This window comes from Ctenocephalides felis, unplaced genomic scaffold, assembly GCF_003426905.1.
Source record: "Ctenocephalides felis isolate EL2017-DRISC unplaced genomic scaffold, ASM342690v1 CF-g0.4_SCAFFOLD_01492, whole genome shotgun sequence".
Lineage (NCBI taxonomy): Eukaryota > Metazoa > Arthropoda > Insecta > Siphonaptera > Pulicidae > Ctenocephalides > Ctenocephalides felis.
Window position 1 is genome coordinate 52,413,820 of NW_020537646.1, and position 19,825 is coordinate 52,433,644.

At 31.0% G+C, this 19,825-nt stretch overlaps 1 protein-coding gene across 1 annotated transcript; it reads left to right on the forward strand.

The window, feature by feature from the left end:
• Window positions 1-1,548: 1,548 nt before the first annotated feature.
• LOC113371380 (histone-lysine N-methyltransferase SETMAR-like) lies at window positions 1,549-1,977 on the forward strand. The gene has a single exon (XM_026612008.1). It carries the CDS (start codon window positions 1,549-1,551, stop codon window positions 1,975-1,977), a length of 429 nt encoding a protein of 142 aa, XP_026467793.1.
• Window positions 1,978-19,825: the final 17,848 nt, after the last annotated feature.

The following is a 19,825-nucleotide window of genomic DNA, read 5'->3' on the forward strand; positions in this document are numbered from 1 at the left end:
TGTGTTGTTCGTAGACTGATTGAAGATATAATGGAAAAAGGACTTTATAAAAAATATTTTTTACTAAGATTCTACACATGTGTGGAACGAATTGCGAATCCTTTGCGCGTCGTTTTATTGTTTTGTGAGAAATTTGGAAATACTATCTAAATAAAAGACATTTGTGTCGCACAGCGTGTTAAGTTCATTCCGTTTATTTATTGATTTATTGCTATAAATAGGTAAAAAAGATCCTTCTATAATTCTTCGTTTGAATAAATTTTGTTCGAATTGTAGTACAGTCGGGTTAGAAAGGTCCATATTGTGTTTTAAAGTATAAATATGCTATGCTATCATAGTTTTAAATTGTCTTGGATTTTTTTAATTGTATTTATGGTGTTGTAAACGTTTCATTAAGTTCTGGATTGTTTCTCCTATGTAAATTAAATTACAATCTAGATAATTAATTTGATAGACAAGATTTCTAAGTCGTTCGATATTAAAAATATATAAATATATATTATATGACTCTGAATTTGATGTTGACATATGTATTGATAAAGTCTAGTAATTGGGCATAACATCAATAACAAGTGGAGTGTATGGCATCGTGCCTTAAGGCAAATTGCTGGAACTTTCCGTACCGTAACGAAATGATCGAGGAATATTAAATGTGTTCAAATATATTATTACAAATACTCTGTAACATTGTCTAATATTTATAAGAATTATACAAACTGAATTGCAAAGTTGAAATTATTTGTTTAAAGTATATTAGAACTCTAGTCAGAATTAAAAATAAAATCTGAATTATTTTCGATATACAAAAAAATTGAACAAAAAAGTTGAAACATTTTTTTTTTCTCAAAATAAATTATTTTGTTAAGATAAGCAGAAAGTTCTTTGAATCATTTAAATCGGACGCTTAGTTCTCTCAAAAACTGTCATTTTTTACTCATTTATCTTTGTATCTTTGAAATGGTTAGCCCTGCCTTTGCCAAAAACTAATAAACACTTCTCCCAATCATTACAAATTGAATACGAGGGCATGTAAAAAGTAAGGTTCCCAATGTTGTACATTCGTCGTGCGAGATGCTAGGAAAAATCTGGCAACGCCAGTTTCATTGTTGATCCCTCCCACTCCATTCCAAATATATAGAAATTCACTGCGAATATTAGTGCGAGTGTAACAGCCATCCGCGATGGCTCCGCCAGATATGAAATCCGTTCCGTAATTCGATTTTTAAACGCGAAGAAGCTTACACCTGTTGATATTCATAGATAGTTAGAAGAAGTTTATGGCAAATGCATCCTTGCATCAGCATCCAGCACGTCCGCAAATGGTGCAGGGAGTTCGCCAAAGGACGAACATACGTTCATGACGAGCAAAAGAGCGGGAGACCGTCGGTGTCTGACGATGTTGTGGCGAAGAGCTCTCTACTCCAGGATCGAAGAGTAACGCTTCGGTAACTGGCTGATCGGGTTCCTGAAATTTGTCTAAAATCCATCAACAACATTTTGACCAAAAAACTTGGTTATCACAAGGTGTGTGCGCGGTGGGTCCCGCATATGCTTCCAGAAACCCACAAAGACAATCGTGTCAAGTGTGCCGAGTGGTTTTTTCGAGAATGCGCCGAGAATACTGAAGAATTCTTGGACTCCATTATTACGGGAGATGAAACGTGGTGTCACTACGTTACTCTGGAAACAAAAGAAGACTCAAAACAATGGCGCCATTCCAGGTCGCCGAAGCCGAAGAAGTTTAAGCAGACGCTGTCCGCAGGAAAAGTGATGGCTACGGTGTTTTGGGACCGAAAAGGCGTCTTGCTTACCGAGTTTATGCCTAAAGGGACCATAATAAATTCGGACATGTACTGCGATACGTTAAGAAAACTCAAAAGAGCCATCCAAAATCGCCGGAGAGGAAGATTGAGCAAGGGCGGTAGGATGCACCACGACAACGCGCGACCGCATGTCTCTCGACAGACCACCGCCTAACTAGAAAAATCCGGGTGGAAATTGCTTGATCATGGCCCCTACCGCCCTGATCTTGCTCCCAGCGACTTCCACTTGTTCCCAAAATTGAAGCAACACTTAAGTGGACAACGCTTCAGTACAGATAAAGAGGTGATGGAAGCGGTCAACAAGTACATTGGCGACCTAGCGGCGGAGTTCTTTGAAGCGGGTTTTCAAAAGTGGATAATTCGTCAGAAAAAATGCGTTGGAAGATCTGGTGACTATGTAGAAAAATAGTTTGAAATACAAGCTTTCCGATTGTATACATATTTATTGCAATAAAAAATGCCCAAACCCAGAAAAAAATGTGGAAACCTTACTTTTTACATGACCCTCGTATTTTTAGATCATTTAAATCCGATACTCCGTTCTCTCAAAAACACAATTTGTATTTTTTGCACTCTTTGCTCCGTAACTCCGTAACGGCAAGACTTGCCTTTGCCAAAAACTAGTCAGCACATCTCCCTATCAATAAAAATCGAATGTATTTTGAGCCATTCAAATCGGTTGATCCGATTTCGCCCGAAAACGCGACTGGAAATTTGTGTCCATACATAGGTACATATACAAACACACACGCATCCATTTTTTCTGAGGTATATCAAAATGTTCAGAAACCTTCAAAACGTCGAGAAATGTAAGAAATTTCAATTTCGATTTTTGGCCCATTACAATAACTTACCCTACGGGAAGTTAAAAAACAAGAATTTCTTTCAAAAAGTCATTTTAAATCCATCGACTATAATCTAAATAAAACTAAAAATAAAACTAGTGGGGTGTATGGCATCGTGCCTTAAGGCAAATTGCTGGAACTTTCCGTACCGTAACGAAATGTTCGAGGAATGAAATTCTGAATGTTTTCAAATAGATTATTATTAATATTGTAACATTGTCTAATATTTATAAAAATTATATAAACTGAATTGCAAAGTTGAAATTACTTGTTTAAAGTATATTAGAACTATAGTCAGAATTGAAAATAAAATCTGAATTATTTTCGATATACAAAAAAATTTTTTTTAAAAAAAAAAAAGTTGAAACAAATTTTTTTTTCAAAATCAATTATTTTGTGAAGACAAGAAGAAAGTTCTTTGAATCATTTAAATCGGACGCTTAGTTCTCTCAAAAACTGCCATTTCTAACATATTTAACTCCGTATCTTTGAAATAGCTGGGCCTGCCTTTGCCAAAAACTAATAAACATTTTTCCCAATCATTACTAATTGAATGTTTTTTAGATCATTCAAATCGGATACTCCGTTCTCTCAAAAAGTCGATTTCTATTTTCTACACTCTTTGCTCCGTATCTCCGAAACGGCTGGACCTGTCTTTATTGACCCTATATTCTGAAATATTAAAAATTATTGAATTAATATTGAATAAACACCATTAATAAAAAAAATTATGTATTCTGAGTAAATATATACATTTTTTTAAAAAAATCAATATATTGAATTTTATCAATTTTATTACAATTTTCAAATCATTTTTTATGATTTTAGGATATATAATATTTAAAATATATTTAGTATCTATAATATAACATTTTGTGCCATAATTAATTTTATTACAGTCAACATATTATTTTTCATGATTATAGGATATAAAATATTAAAAATATATTTAATATTATGATATAACTTTTCGTGCCATAATTAATGTTTATCTGTGTATAAGTACTAATCATTTGAGATATTAAGAGTTCACTTGTCTGTTCACTTGATTTTCCACGTTAGTGAGGTTATAACAAATTATTATTTCATATTTCATTCCGTTTATTTATTGATTTATTGCTATAATAGTTAAAAAAGATCCTTCTATAATTCTTCGTTATAAATCCCAGTAAAAGATAGCGTAAAATATCTCGGAATACACTTGGACACAAAATTGAACTGGAGAGTTCACATTAACAAGAAAAAACAGCAGATTGATGAACTATTCAAAAAACATTACTGGCTACTGAATAAACGTTCCGAACTGTCGACGAATAACAAACTAATTATTTATAAATGTATTTTTAAACCAGTGTGGTCTTATGGGATTCAACTATGGGGCACCGCCAAAAAAACCAATCTACAGATTATTCAGCGAGTGCAGAACAAGATCATATGTTGCTGTCCTGGTGAATCAACCCAACTGGTTGATTCACCAGGACAGCAACATGATGACAGTAAATGAAGAAATTCAACAAAAAACAAACAACTACAAAAAAAGAATAGACGAACACCCAAATTACTTGGCACACAATTATTATTATCTTACTATTTCTATTATTGTTATTTTGTTATATTTTATTATTTTTCTAGTATTATTTTATTATTCAGAAATTTTATTTATATTATTTATTAATTTTATTTTTATTATTATTTGCTTATATTTTATATTAAATCATATTACGGATATTATTTTCATGTAATTTTTATCCTTTGCACTTTTATTTATTTAAATTTATGTTATTATTTATCAATATTACTAGATGTTAATAATTTAGCAGTTGTAATAATTATTGAAATTAAAAAAAAAATATGATTATAGGATATAAAATATTAAAAATATATTTAATATTATGATATAACTTTTCGTGCTATAATTAATGTTTGTTTGTGTATAAGTACTAATCATTTGAGATATTAAGAGTTCACTTGTCTGTTCACTTGATTTTCCATGTTAGTGAGGTTATAACAAATTATTATTTATATTATACAAATTATTATTTATATTTATATTATACGCCATTGATTCTATTATTCACTACAATTTCACACACCAAGTTTTGTTTTTAATTTCACAAAATAATATTTTATTTACACATTAACTTTTATTAATTTTATCGCAGTTTACACACTCACTATTATTATTGTTTATTAACTTCCCGTAGGGTAAGTTATAGTAATCGTCCAAAAATCGAAATCAAAAATTTTTACATTTCTCGACGTTTTGAAGGTTTCTGAACATTTTGGCATACCTCAGAAAAAATGGATGTGTGTGTGTGTGTGTGTGTGTTTTTGTATGTCCGCGTTTTTTCGTCCACGTTTTTGGGCGCACGGATCAACCGATTTGAATGGTTTAAAAAACATTCGATTCCTATTGATGGCGAGATGTGCTGATTAGTTTTTGGCAAAGGCAGGTCCAGCCGTTACGGAGATATGGAGCAAAGAGTGCAAAAAATAGAAAGCGAATTTTTGAGAGAACGGATCAACCGATTTGAATGGTTTAAAAAACATTCGATTCCTATTGATAGGGAGATGTGCTGATTAGTTTTTGGCAAAGGTAGGCCCAGAGGTTTTGGAGTTACAGAGCTAAATTTAAAAAAAATGGCTGTTTTTGAGAGAACTAAGCGTCCAATTTAAATGATTCAAAGAACTTTCTGCTTTTTTCAACAAAACAATTGATTTTGGAAAAAAAATTTTTTGTTTCTAATTTTTTTTCAAAAAAATTTTTTTGTAATTTTGGACTAAAAATTCAAAAAATCACCAAAGCTAAGCACAGTCTAAGCGCCACTCTGGTAGAAATGTTTACGCAAGTGCGTTTAGACTGTTTGTGTACTGGAGCACTTTTCCAATTTTGTGAAAATTATTGAAAAATGTGAAAATGCCGCCAAACTGAGCACAGTATAAGTGAAAATGTCGCACAGAATTATTTGCAAATGCGTTTAGACTGTGACTATGCGGGAGCACTTTTTCAATTTTGTGTAAATTTGGCAACTATTTTTTTTTGGAATTTGATTCGAAATGAAATGACGATTGTTAATGTTCTGGAGATCATAAATTGATTTATTTATAATTAACTTTCCATAGGGTAAGTAATCGCAAAAAAATCGAAAATGAAAATTTTTATATATCTTCACGTTTCAGAGGTTTCTGAATATGTTGGCATACCTTGGAGAAAATTGATGTATGTGTGTGTGTATGTGTGTGTGTGTGCGTGCATGTGTGTGTGGTCGGATACAAATTTTCGTCGACGATTTCGGGAACACGGATAAAGCAATTTGAATAATTCAAAAAACATTCTAACCGTTCCGAAGATATGGGGCAAAAAGGGCCAAAAACGGTAACTTAGTTTTTAAGAGAACGGAGCATTCGATTTGTATAGTTCAAAAAACATTTTACTTGTATTAACAAGATGAAGATTTGATCAAATTTTCATGAAGATAGGACTAGCGGTTTCGGAGATCTAGTAAAAAAAACTAAAAAAAAATAACATTTGGCGGTCAACAATAATCATTAGACATTAGACATATGCATATCAAATTATCAGATATTTTATTGAGATTTTTACAATAAGTATAAGTTTTGTTTACATTCCTATGGGTTCCGTACCATTGTTTTTCTGTTAGACAGCGACGCGGCGCTTACGCGCTTTATATTTTGTCTCTATGCAGTTAAAGCAGTACGATTGCTTTGAAAAAAAGTTCAGATCTTCCAAAATATATCAAAATGAAGATAACATTTTTTCCAAAAAAAAATTTTTATAAAAAAAATTGTTTAAAAATTTTTTTTAAAAAAAAAATTTATTTTCAAAAAAAGTAATTTTTTGTCCAATTTAAAATTTCTAAAAAATCTTATTTTTTCGAAGTAAAATTTTTTCAAAAATGTTAATCGTTTTTAAAAAAATAATAATTTTTGGTACGGGAAGTTCCAGCAATTTGCCTCAAGGCACGATGCCTTAATTGCCTTAAGACAAAATTCCACTTACAGCTAGTTACTTAAAGATTTAACAAATTTCTGGAACAACGCTTCGAGAAGTTTCTTGTGCCAACGAAGACGCGTGCGTGTGTCGAATTTCGATAGTTCGTATAACGGTATAACACCGCATGACACTGATGATTAATGTGCGGTTGAAGTATTTATATTCAATACAATAACTAGCTGTAAGTGGAATTCTGTCTTAAGGCAATTAGGGCATCGTGCCTTAGGGCAAATTGCTGGAACTTCCCGTACCAAAAATTATTTTTTTTTTTTAAAAACAATTAACATTTCTGAAAAAAATTTACTTCGAAAAAATAAGATCATTTTTTAAAAAAAAATTTTTTTGAACAAAAAATGTTTTCTTCATTTTGACATATTTTGGAAGATCTGAACTTGTTTTTCAAAGCAATCGTACTGCTTTAACTGCATAGAGACAAAATATAAAGCACGTAAGCGTGGCGTCGCTGTCTAACGGGTAAACATTGATACGGAACCCATAGAAAAATAAACAAAATTTATACTTATTGTTAAAATCTCTATAAAATATCTGAAAATTTGATGTGCATATGTCTAATGATCATTTTTGACCGCCAAATAGCATTTTTTTTTACTTTTTTTGTTAGATCTCCGAAACCGCTAGACCTGCATTTATGAAAATTTTATCAATTCTTTATCTTGTCAATACAAGTAAAATGTTTTTTGAATTATTAAAATCGGACGCTCCGTTCTCTTAAAAACTGAGTTACCGTTTTCGGCACTTTTTGTCCCGTATCTCCGGAACGGCTAGACCTGCCTTCGCCAAAAACTAATCAGCACGTCTCCTTATCAATACAAATCCAATTTTTTTTTAATTATTCAAATCGGTTGATCCGTGTTCCCGAAATCGTCGACGAAAATTTGTATCCGCACATACATACACACACACACACACACACACATACATCCATTTTTTCTAAGGTATGCCAAAATGTTCAGAAACCTCTGAAACGTAAAGATATATAAAAAATTTTATTTTCGATTTTTTTGCGATTACTATAACTTACCCTACGGGAAGTTAAAAATATGAGTTAATTAGTGTATTATATATATTTATTTAATTATTTATTTATTTATTTATGCGGAAATAGATATCCGTAAATAGATATCAGGCAGTACATCTTTCATAACATTTTTTCCAGCGTTTTTAATGATAGTTAGCCTGTTTTCACGTTCCTCTAAAAACGTAATCTATAAATTATTAATGATATATTATATATATATATATATAATATATATACATATATACATATATATATATATATATATATATATATATATATCTTATATATAAAATTCTTCTGTAACACAATGTAAGTTTCATTAATCCTCCTAAACTATGATTCGGATTTTTATGAATCTTCCTGAAGTTTGTTCGGGAAATTTTCTAGAATGTTTTGATTCACAGAAATATAGTTAGATTGTAGAAATAGATGGAAAAAAATACAAAAAACCGCTTATCATTGTTTGACCTTTAAAATATTTAAGGCATGGTTTGACATTAAAAACAAATGACAACTGTCATTTGCCAAACATTTCTATTCACTTATAGGCTAAGGCAATATTAAAATATAATAAATTCATGATTATAAATAAGGAAAATGTAATGTCTACATTATTATTGCCGAAGAGCAGCTGAGATGTGCCAAAAATTAAATTAATATAAGATGCAAATAATATAACATGCGTTTGACAAGTGATGATGCAGTCTGCGCATGCGTCTGACGTGCGCGTGTGTTTGCTTTTGCTTGCAATAATTTTGTTTGCGCACTTTGCGAACAGATTCGCCGTACGAATTCGTGCAAAGGAGCGAGCCATAAGTGATTGCGCTCAAAAATATTCAATTTGCGGTCGTTTTGCCTTACTATACTATGTTACAATACAAAAAAAAATTATTTAGAAGTTTCATTGTGTCAAAAATTCATGTTTGTCATTGGGTACGGAATATTTACTCAATGGAGCGCTTTCGGTCTGAACTTTTTTTTACTGTTCTCCATTTCGTTTGGAATTTTGAAACTAGGTTTATCTTACTCTTCAGAAGTGAAAACAATTTAGACTCCTTTACCACTTCTCGGGTGGATAACATTTCTTTTCAGTGGTGTAATTTTACTTTTTTCAAAATAACGTTGGGTATCGATAAAAGAACTAATTATAAGAGAAAAATGTTTAATAATGTTTTTCAAAAAAGCAATTACTTTTCAAGTTACTGGCTAATGAAAATTTGTTTCTTTTTTGCATTTTTCATCGTTTTTTGCTAATATCTTCAAAAATACACATTTTAACAAAAATCATGTAATGAACAAAATTATATCAATAAAAATCCTAATAAATCGCTATTTTATAGTGTTTTAGGAACATTATTAGGCTAGATATGAAAATGGGTTTTTATATTGCTCAAAATAAGCTTTAAAATGAGTACTTCTGCGTGTAAAATGAGTAAACTATCATGCAAATAAAAGACGCATATAATGGTTTTTCATTTAAATAAAATAGTTTTTCAGTGCCATTTCCACCAAATTTAAAAATAATCGTATTCCATCTAGAATTAACTTGGTTTAAGAGATCTTGATGGATTCTAGAAAATACCACAACTTTAGTACAAACGATTTTAAAAAAAAATCATGATTTCATAAAAAAAAACATTAAAAAAAAACATCCAAATTCTCATTATAATATCTCTGAAAGAATACGTATAAAAGTATATATATATGAAAATTCGAGGTATTTTTCTGACTAATTATTGTTGTTTATTATTTTTCCATTATACAAATATTGATAGAGGTATTAATTAAGGAGTGCGCGGCTGTCCAACTAGAAGTCTTTCGAGCCCTTTAACCCTTCGCCGTTTCACAATAAGAGAAGTTACGGTAAAATTTATGATAAAGAAAGTTGTAGCTTATTTAATCACCTTTAAAATAGTGTATTACAAGTTCTGATAAAATCAGAATTAAAAGAGTAATAATCCAATTAATGCGGTGGATGGTGACGGAGTGCAAATTGTTTTCACTTCTGAACTTAAAATAAAGATTAGCCCATTTCCAAAATATCAAGTAAATTGGAGCACAGTAAAAAAATTCACAGAGCACAAATATTAAAAAATGTTCAATAAAATTGTATATTAAAAATTATACACTGCGATTTATAGAACAAAATTTCCAATAGCTCAATTTATTTTATTGCATTTAAGGGTTATATAGTATTTTTAGTCATACCTGTAGATGTGGATGTATAAATGAATGATTTTTTGTTTATTCACGACTAAAACATCGATTTTCCAAATTTATCACACTAAAAATGATCGTCTGCCTTTGTGATTTATGTCACAGCTTAAGATAAACGTGTTGAAAATTGAAATCTTTTAAAAAGTACAACAAATTCAGAAAGAATTACTATATAGCATTCGCGGCAAAGGTGCAATACCACCTTTTATTTTTCTACCCAAAATAATTGCTTCAATAATGTTGCCTATAATTTTTATAATATTGAACCATATTTTAACTGGCTTTTAGTAATTTTAATATCTAAATCACATTTTTTTCACTAATAAATCAATATACATTATTGCTCAAGTTTATATTTGAAGTGAATTAATTTGTCAAATCCTGTTCACATGTGCTCTATTCAACTTACGATCAACAAAGTTATGCTATATAGTATTATGCCGCATATATATTCTATAAATCGCAGTGTATAATTTTCAATATACAATTTTATTGAACATTTTTTAATATTTGTTAAATGAATAATTAAAGTGTTAACTGTGGGAATTGAGAAGAATCATTTTATTTGAAACAGTTTTACATTCAACATCACTCATATATTGGTGTAAATAGTAATTCAAAAAACAGTAATTATTATTTTTAACTAAGCAGTAAATATTAGTATAAAATATTGTAAAATTGTAGACGTGGGTACAGAACAACGTCTGTCGGGTCAGCTAGTATATATATATATATATATATCTTGATATATTATATATATATATATATATATATATATAATAAACAGCAAAGTTTTTATGCTAGGCTAGTGAGTCAAAAATCAGGGTCACAATCTCTGTCGAATATTTTACGAAGTGTATTAGTTTAAAAATTAATAAATTTATTAATTTTGGTTAATAAATCGTTAGCGATTTATTTACCAAACATAACTGATGTATTTGAACATAACTGAACGCAGCTGGGCTGAAAGAGAGAGCGACATTTCTGCACAAGAGGCACAAACGTTCGCATCTTGTCGGCTAGCTGGCATCTAGCATCCCTTTGCGTGCCACGCACACTTTGATAAAAAGGATACGCGCTAAGAATAATCGACCATATTTTGTCGAATGAATACACAATATTTTGTCAAGCGCAAATTCATTTTTAATTATTTAATTATTTTCGATAATAATTTAAATATAACTACGGCTAATATTGTATTTGATTATTGTAGTAATAATATTTGTATTATATTGTTACTATTTTAATTTTTATCAATGGCAAAACATATTTTATAATATTATCTTTGAACATAACTTTATAAAGATATAAATATATTATTATGATAATATGTCTGTGCATGTGATATTCTAATATGTATGTGCATGAAAGTTTCATGTAACAATATAAAACACATTTTTTTTTTTTTTTTTTTGTCAATCAAAACTTTATTCAAGTTTTATAATACGAAATTGTTGAGTATATAAAAAACAAATAATTAAACATAAATACAAAAATATAAATGTAAATAATAAACAGAATATTAACAAAATAAAATTACAAAATATTGAAATAATAATCTTAACATCAACTATGGCTGGAACTAAGCATTAACTACTCTGTCGAGTGATGAATGCTTCTATGATGGTAGATGAGGAAGGTCATCGGGCCATTTCTTCTTCAGTCTTCTTGTTGGATTGGGCAGAGATTTGATGATGGGATTTGTGTGGCGTTCTAATTTCTTGATGTGGGATATGCTTCTTGATTTTATGTATTCTGCAACGGTTGGAATATTTAGGTCTTTGTGGAGGCAGTAGTTGGATATATACCACGGTGCGTCAGTGAGGATTCTTAAAATTTTATTTTGGCATGTTTGTATAATTTTGATGTTTGAGTTGCATGCGCAACCCCACAATTCTATACCGTAAGTCCAAATAGGAATAATTATTGTTTTGTAAATGAGTAATTTGTTTTCGAGAGAAAGGTCTGATTTTCTTTCTATAAGCCAATACAGCTCCTTGATTTTTATTTGAATTTGTTTTTTCTTATATTCAATTTGGGTTTTCCAATTTAGTTTTGAGTCAATATGTAGTCCAAGGTATTTCACACTATTGGAGGAAGGAATTATTTTGTTATTTAAATGAAGAGTTGGATTGTTATGATGTTTTAAGGAAATAATGAGATGTTGGGATTTATCGGCATTGATTGTAATATTCCATTTTGCGAACCATTCTTGAAGTGTTTGTAAGTATTTTTGGACCTGTAAATTGGCTAATAAAATATCTTTATGTTTTAATATTAAAGCTATGTCATCAGCAAATGTGCTGATAGTTACTAACTCATCAGTAGGCATATCATGCGTATACAGGAGGTATAATAATGGGCTTAGCACACTGCCCTGTGGTACACCGCATTCTATATTTCTGATGGCAGAGGTCTCTCCTTTTATTTTTACACAAAATTTTCTGTTATGTAGGAATGATTTTAGGATTTTGAAGTAAGAGGGAAATGTTATAAAGATTTTGTATAAAAGTCCAGAATGCCACACCTTGTCAAACGCCTTGCTAACATCTAAAAATACAGACACACAGTGTTCCTTTTTATTTAAGGCTTCCAAGCTGTAAGACACGATCCTGTTGCACTGTTGTGTAGTGGAATGTTCTCTTCTAAAGCCGAACTGATTGTTCGGTAGCCAGTTTGTATGAGGATAATCTTCGAGCAATCTGCGATGTAGAAGTTTTTCCATTAGTTTGGAGAGAATTGGCAAATGGCTGATTGGTCGATATGAAGAAGTGAAGTAAGGGTCCTTGTTTGATTTTGCTATCATAATAATTTCGGCTGTCTTCCAAGCAGTAGGCCAATAATAAATTTTTGATCTCAATAGGAATTGTTATTTTTTCTTTTGTTGCCTTTGGGGTGGGAGTAATTTGTTCTGTTGTTGTGCATAAGATTTCTGTAAAAAATTGTAGTTGAGTTTCTATATCGGTCGTGTTTTTTGGCCTTATATTTGGAAGTGTTCTAGAGTTCAGAATTTTTTTGTAATGGACCCAGTCAGAGAATTTATTATGTAAAAATTGAATGGAATGGGCAGGAATCGGTAGCGTACTAAATGTTAATAAGATTGGGGAATGGTCTGACGATAAGTCATAGCTTGGTTCAATATTCATTTGAAATTTGGAAATGCCTTTAAAGATAAAAAAATCTAAGAGATCTGGGAATTTACTTGAATCTGAGGGCCAATATGTGGGGCTGTCTGTTGATATGTAAGATAAGTTGTTTTGTTCTAATGCTGTATAAAGTTCTTTGCCTTTAGCAGTAGTTAAACGTGAACCCCATGCAGAATGCTTACAATTGAAATCCCCTCCAATAATAAATTTAGATCCGAATTGAGAAAAAATGATGTAAACTCTGAAGACGAAATTTTGAATTTTGGTGGACAGTATATTGCAGATACATGAAGATCATAAAGATTGGTTACAATTGCAAATTGCGTTGCTTGAATAAATTCTTCTTCAATATTTGGAAGAGCATAGGGGTTTAAGTTATTTTTCACTAGAGTCGCCGAGCCACCTCGAGCTCTTCCACTTGGGTGATTAGCATTATAAGTGGTATATTCGTGAATTTTGAAAAATGATTTATCTGTAAAGTGTGATTCAGAAATTAAAATAATATCTACATGATTTAATTTTAGAAAACATTCTTATTCGTTTTTATGTGGTATTAAGCCGTTGACATTCCATTGTGCTATTTTAATTACCTTTGCCATTGTTCAATTTATTCATGAGTGAAACTAACATATTGAGGACCATGCTGTTTTGTTGCATAAGTTGATTAAATAAGGATTTGAATTCTTGAAGAAATGAGGAAAGGGATAAAGGTTCTGAGTCCGTAATAGGATTATTGAAATTTGTAAAAGAATTTCTTGTTATGTTTGCGTATGATAAGTCGGGGTTTCTTGATTTGAATGTTGGAGGAAATGTATGAGGTTTGTCTTGTTTGTTTATGTTATGGAGTGTTGTTTTGTATCTCGTATTTTCGGTTGACTTACTATTGAGAAAATTATTTCTTTGGTCATTTATTTCTTTGTAGTATTCGCATAATTCGCGATAATTAGCAGTGCGGGCCCCTCCGCAGAGACAGCAGCACGCTGGGGTTTTGGGATCTTTGGGGCAGATTTTAGTATTGTGGTCATCTCCGCACTTTAAACAGGCATATGGTCTGTTGCAATATCGCTGGGTATGATTATATAATTGGCAGCGTGTGCACTGTATGATATTATTATTTTGTTTTGGAGGCTCAATTCGGATTATATTGTTTGATATTTTATAAATGTCATAGATTTTTTTATTGTTGCTTGCTGGTTCGAGGTCGACGAAGAACATATTCAAAGGTTGTTTTGATATTCTATGCCTGATGTTTGTTACGTTCCTAACGGTGTGACCTTGCTTTGCTAATTCCGATTTGATAGTGTCGATGTCAGTGGTAAAATGTAGGTTTCTCACAATCACAATTCTATAGGCTTTTTCTTCTTTCAAATGATACATATGGAAGACAACGTTTGCAATTTTTAAATAACTAGATAAGTTTCAAAATTGATCAATTGTGCTGCAAAAAATTTTGAAGTTATTATTTGCCAGACTTCTTAGAAAATATTGTTCGCGTGGAATGATTTTGTTGATTGCTTATTTCATGTCGTTTATTTTATCGACGCCATACACATAAATAGGTGGAGGTTTGTTTACAATTGGTTGAACTGGACTGTCATTGTCCATATTGATAGATGATAAAGCCGTGAATCGATTTTGAGTTATGGTAATTGAATCTAATGGTTTCGGTGTTATTTTACGTTTTTTGTTGCTAATTACCTGCTAAGAAACGCCGGTTGTGTTCAGTATTGCTGCATTGTTTTGTTGAGAATTATTGCTAGATGTACTTGCAGTTTGTAATGCGCTGGTGCTCGGAACTGGGCTACTTGGAGTATTAATTGTTTCATTTTCATCTAATTTATCCATATTGTTGAGAACATTAAATGTTTGTACTATTAGACCGTTGGTCTCTTGGTCCCCACCGAAGGGGGACATTTCACTGAAACTTATACCTGATAAAAGGTTTTGTTTACACTTTGTCACAAAATTATTTCAGATAAATATTAATACACTTTAAATATCGAATGTTTGGCTTTGCTTCGATGTTATCGGTACCGTGTCCGAAGACTGAATGAAAACACAAAGTTAAAATAAAAATATAAACTAGTGGGGTGTATGGCATCGTGCCTTAAGGCAAATTGCTGGAACTTCCCGTACCGTAACGAAATGTTCGAGGAATACTGAATGTTTTCAAATAGATTATTATTAATATTGTAACATTGTCTAATATTTATAAGAATTATATAAACTGAATTGCAAAGTTGAAATTATTTGTTTAAAGTATATTAGAACTATAGTCAGAATTAAAAATAAAATCTGAATCATTTTCGATATACAAAAAAAAATTATACAATTTTTTTCCAAAATCAATTATTTTGTTAAAACAAGCTGAAAGTTCTTTGAATCATCTGAATTGGACGCTTAGTTCTCTCAAAAACTGCCATTTTTTGCATATTTAGCTCTATATCTTCGAACTGGCTGGGCCTGCCATTGCCAAAAACTAATAATCACTTTTCCCAATCATTACTAATTGAATGTTTTTTAGATCATTCAAATCGGATGCTGTTCACTTAAAAACTTGATTTCTATTTTCTGCACTCTTTGCTCCGTATCTCCGTAACGGCAGGACCTGCATTTGCCAAAAACTAATTAGCTCATCTCCCTATCAATAGGAATCGACCCTATTACCCTACGGGAAGTTAAAAATAGATATATTATAATATATGATTAATAATTTCGGAAAGCAGATTTTACAAAAAAGTATATTTATTTATTCCATACCGATTCTACAAAATGAGAAACCATATTTTCCATTCCGATTGAGCAATACAAGAAAAAACGTATTTCACATTCGTTCTTTATTAGCAAAATCGTAAATGATTTGTATGTGAATAATTCTATATTCTAAATCCTACAATTATATTGCTCTTATATATAGCCTATATTCAGCAATATGAATAAACCATGTAAAACTCATATTCAGCGTTTTATATATCGCCCACATTCAGCAATATGGAAAAATCATATGCAAAACACATCATATATAGCTCATATTTATCCCACATTTAGTAATATGGAAAATTCATGTAAATCTAATATTTGCCGTCTTATATACCGCTCATATTAATCGCACGTTGCGTACGTGGGCTCAACATTTTTAACATTGGCTACAGGTTTAAATATTTAGCTTGCATTAAAAACATCTCCAGCTCAGATGTATTTCTACTGGTACTGGTATAGTACTATGTATTATAGACATTAAACTTGTAATTACACAATATTTTTACAGAATACTAATTTGAAAAATCACAAATAGGTAGTGTGTTGTTCGTAGGCTCGTTGAAGATATAATGGTGAAACTTTTTAAAAAATATTTTTACCAAGATTCTACACATGTATTTGCAACCGAATTGCAAATCCTTTGCGCGACGTTTTCATTGTTTTGTGAGAAATTTGTAAATACTATCTAAACTAGTGGGGTGTATGGCATCGTGCCTTAAGCAAATTGCTGATACTTCCCGTACCGTAACGAAATGTTTGAGGAATACTGAATGTTTTCAATCAATAATCGATGTTTTCAATCAATAATCGATGTTTTCAATCAATAATAATCAATTATTATTAATATTGTAACATTGTCTAATATTTATAAGAATTATATAAACTGAATTGCAAAGTTGAAATTATTTGTTTAAAGTATATTAGAACTATAGTCAGATAAAAGATATTTGTGTCGCACAGCGTGTTAAGTTCATTCCGTTTATTTATTGTTTTATTGTTATAAATAGTTAAAAAAGATCCTTCTATAATTCTTCGTTTGAATAAAGTTTATTCGAATTGTAGTACAGTCGGGCTAGAAAAGTCCATATTGTGTTTTAAAGTATAAATATGCTCCGAATCATAGTTTTAAATTGTCTTGGATTTTTTGAATTGTTTTTATGTTGTTGTAAACGTTTAATTAATTTCTGGCTTGTTCCTCCAATGTAAATTAAATTACAATCTAGACAAATCATTTGATAGACGAGATTTCTAAGTCGTTCGATATTAAATGTTCTGGTAAAAATAATACTAGTGGTTGTACTAAAATTGTTTACAAGTCAAAGTCCAGATTTATAAAAAAGTTTTTTCCAAGTAACATACAATTCTTTAATGTATGGCAATCATATTACACCAGAAAGAGATTCTGAGTCGGGTAAATCGTTATGTACTGTGGAATTGTCCATTTTATTCAAAAGGTATGTTCGTCTGTTTGAATAAAATGGAAAATTTCATTCAATTTTATAAAATGGACAATTCCAATTCAATTCAATTTTTTACCCTCAACATTTGATTCAATCCATAACTAGAAACAGAATTCTATACCTCCAAAACAGCCATAACTTTTCAACGGGAAATCCAAACCGCAAAAAGTCTTTTTCTTATTTCTGCTAATTTTAACTGATCAGATTACAATACAATCTATAAGTTGAAAGTTATGGTATTGAAAATCAAAGTCAAGAAGAAAAAAAATAGAATAAAAGGAGTTAAAGAAAGTAAATAGAATAAATAAATGAATAAATAATAATTAAAATAATAGTATTAATAATAAAAACAATAATCAATATTAAATAATAATTAAAAGTAACTTATTTGAAAATTTTCCTGTGCAAAACAAAGAAAATTATGTTGTTGACGGTAGATCACTGGGCCATTTTCTTTTCAAGCGTTTTAATTTTTCGGCTGTCTGTACTGTTTGCATTTCCGGATTGTCGTGTGCATCCAATTTGTTTTGAAAGATTAGACTTCTGTTTCTAATAACTTCCGCTACTGTAGGAATTTTTAAGTCTTTATGGATCATGTGGTTGATCATAAACCACGGAGCCTTACAGATTACTTTCAGAATTTTGTTTTGGACTCTCTGGATTATTTGAATGTTGCTCTTGCTGGCGCAGCCCCATAGCTCTATCCCATAAGTCCATATTGGAATTATTATTGCTTTTTATAATATAAGTTTATTTTCTAGAGACAGTTTGGATGATCTTCTCATTAGCCAGTTTATTTCCTTCAGTTTCAAATCTATTTGTTTTTTTTTCTTTGAAATATGCGTTTTTCAATTTAGTTTAGTGTCTATATGTATTCCTAGGTATTCTAAGGAATCCTGGTTTGGTATAATAGTCTTATTCAAATACAAGGCAAGATTTGTGTGGCTTTTCAGTGAAATGATGAGGTGCTGAGATTTCTTAACGTTAGTTTTTATGTTCCGTTCATCTAACCATAGTTCTATTTTCGCCAGGTAATTTTGAAGTAAAGAAGTAGCTGTTGTCACATCTCTATGACTTGAGGTAATAGCGATGTCATCAGCATAGGTGCTTATTGTTAATGTCGGATCGAGTGGCTTATCATTGGCGCATAGCAAATATAGTAATGGACTGAGATCGCAACCTTGCGAAACACCGGAATGAATTGGTTTTGTAGAGGAGAGTTCTTCATTTTCTTTAATTTGAAGGGTTCTATTTGATAAGTAAGATTCCAAAATTGTGAAATATTTTGAAAATGTTTTCTTTAATTTATATAATAATCCCATGTGCCAAACTTTGTCGAAGGCCTGGATGATGTCTAGAAAAACTGCTACACAAAATTCTTTTTTATTCAGGGCTGTGAGGATTGAGTTGGTTATTCTGTTGCATTGCTGTATTGTTTAGTGGCGTCTTCTAAAACCAAATTTGTGGTTAGGTATCCAGGATTCTTCGGGATGATCTTCTAATAGTCTTTGTAAAATAGTCTTTCGAATACTTTTGATAGAGATGGAAGCAGGCTTATAAGTCTATAAGATTTTACGTCAGATGAATCTTTGTTTGGTTTTGGGTTCATTATGATTTTTGCATTATTCCGAACAGATGTCCAGCAGTTAAATTGAAGAATGGAGTTGAAAATGGTTGTGATAAATAAGAAACATTTTGATGGAAGTTCTTTTAACATTTTAGGAGAGACTTGATCGTTTCCGGGGGCTGATTTTAATTTGATAACTTTGATTTTATTTTTGATTTCACTTGGTTTAAAAGGTCTTATGGTAGACGTCTGGCGATTTCCTTGAAGGGTATTCAATATTTCAATTTCAGCTGACAAGTTTGTTTTTTGAAAATTTTAATCAAGTATTCTGCAAATCCTTTGCACTTTTAGCCCAAGTTATGTGGTTCTGAGAGCAAGCTTTGAGAGGCGATTTTGACATTACAGGTTTCTGTTTGTTCTTTATAGATTTCTAAATAAAGGCTGCGAATTAGCTGCGAAACATATGAATTAAAGGAATCATTCTTCCAAATGACGATGATTTTCTTTAATTTATTGCAAATTTGGTTAAAACTACTTTTGTCCTCCGGCCAATGAGTTTGTTGCCACCTCCGCCTGGCCTTCTTCTTTGCAGCTATAAATCTTTTTATATTGGATGGTATTAGGGTAGGGCGGGGCTAGTTGAGCATAGGGGCAAGTTGAGCAATCGAAATATCTCGAAAACTATTCACCGTCCGTTTAGGCATTCTATGGCGGAAAGATAGAGGTTTGGGAGAAATAAACATTCCGCGATCGCTAGTGGCCGCTGGACAAATGAGTGAGGCTCACGGCCGTTTTGTTTATTTTGAGACCAAAAAGTAAAAACGTAATTCATCACGAGTTTTCGTCTAGTTTAGTCAAATGTTATTTATTTTTAACCAGGTAAATTTTATTCTTTCATATAATTATAGTACTTTTAATATGCACAGAGATTCTGGGTATAAATCTCACGGTTT

Coding starts and splice junctions, on each gene's coding strand:
- LOC113371380 (XM_026612008.1), top strand. CDS start 1,549: ATGCTTCCAGAAACCCACAAAGACAATCGTGTCAAGTGTGCCGAGTGG.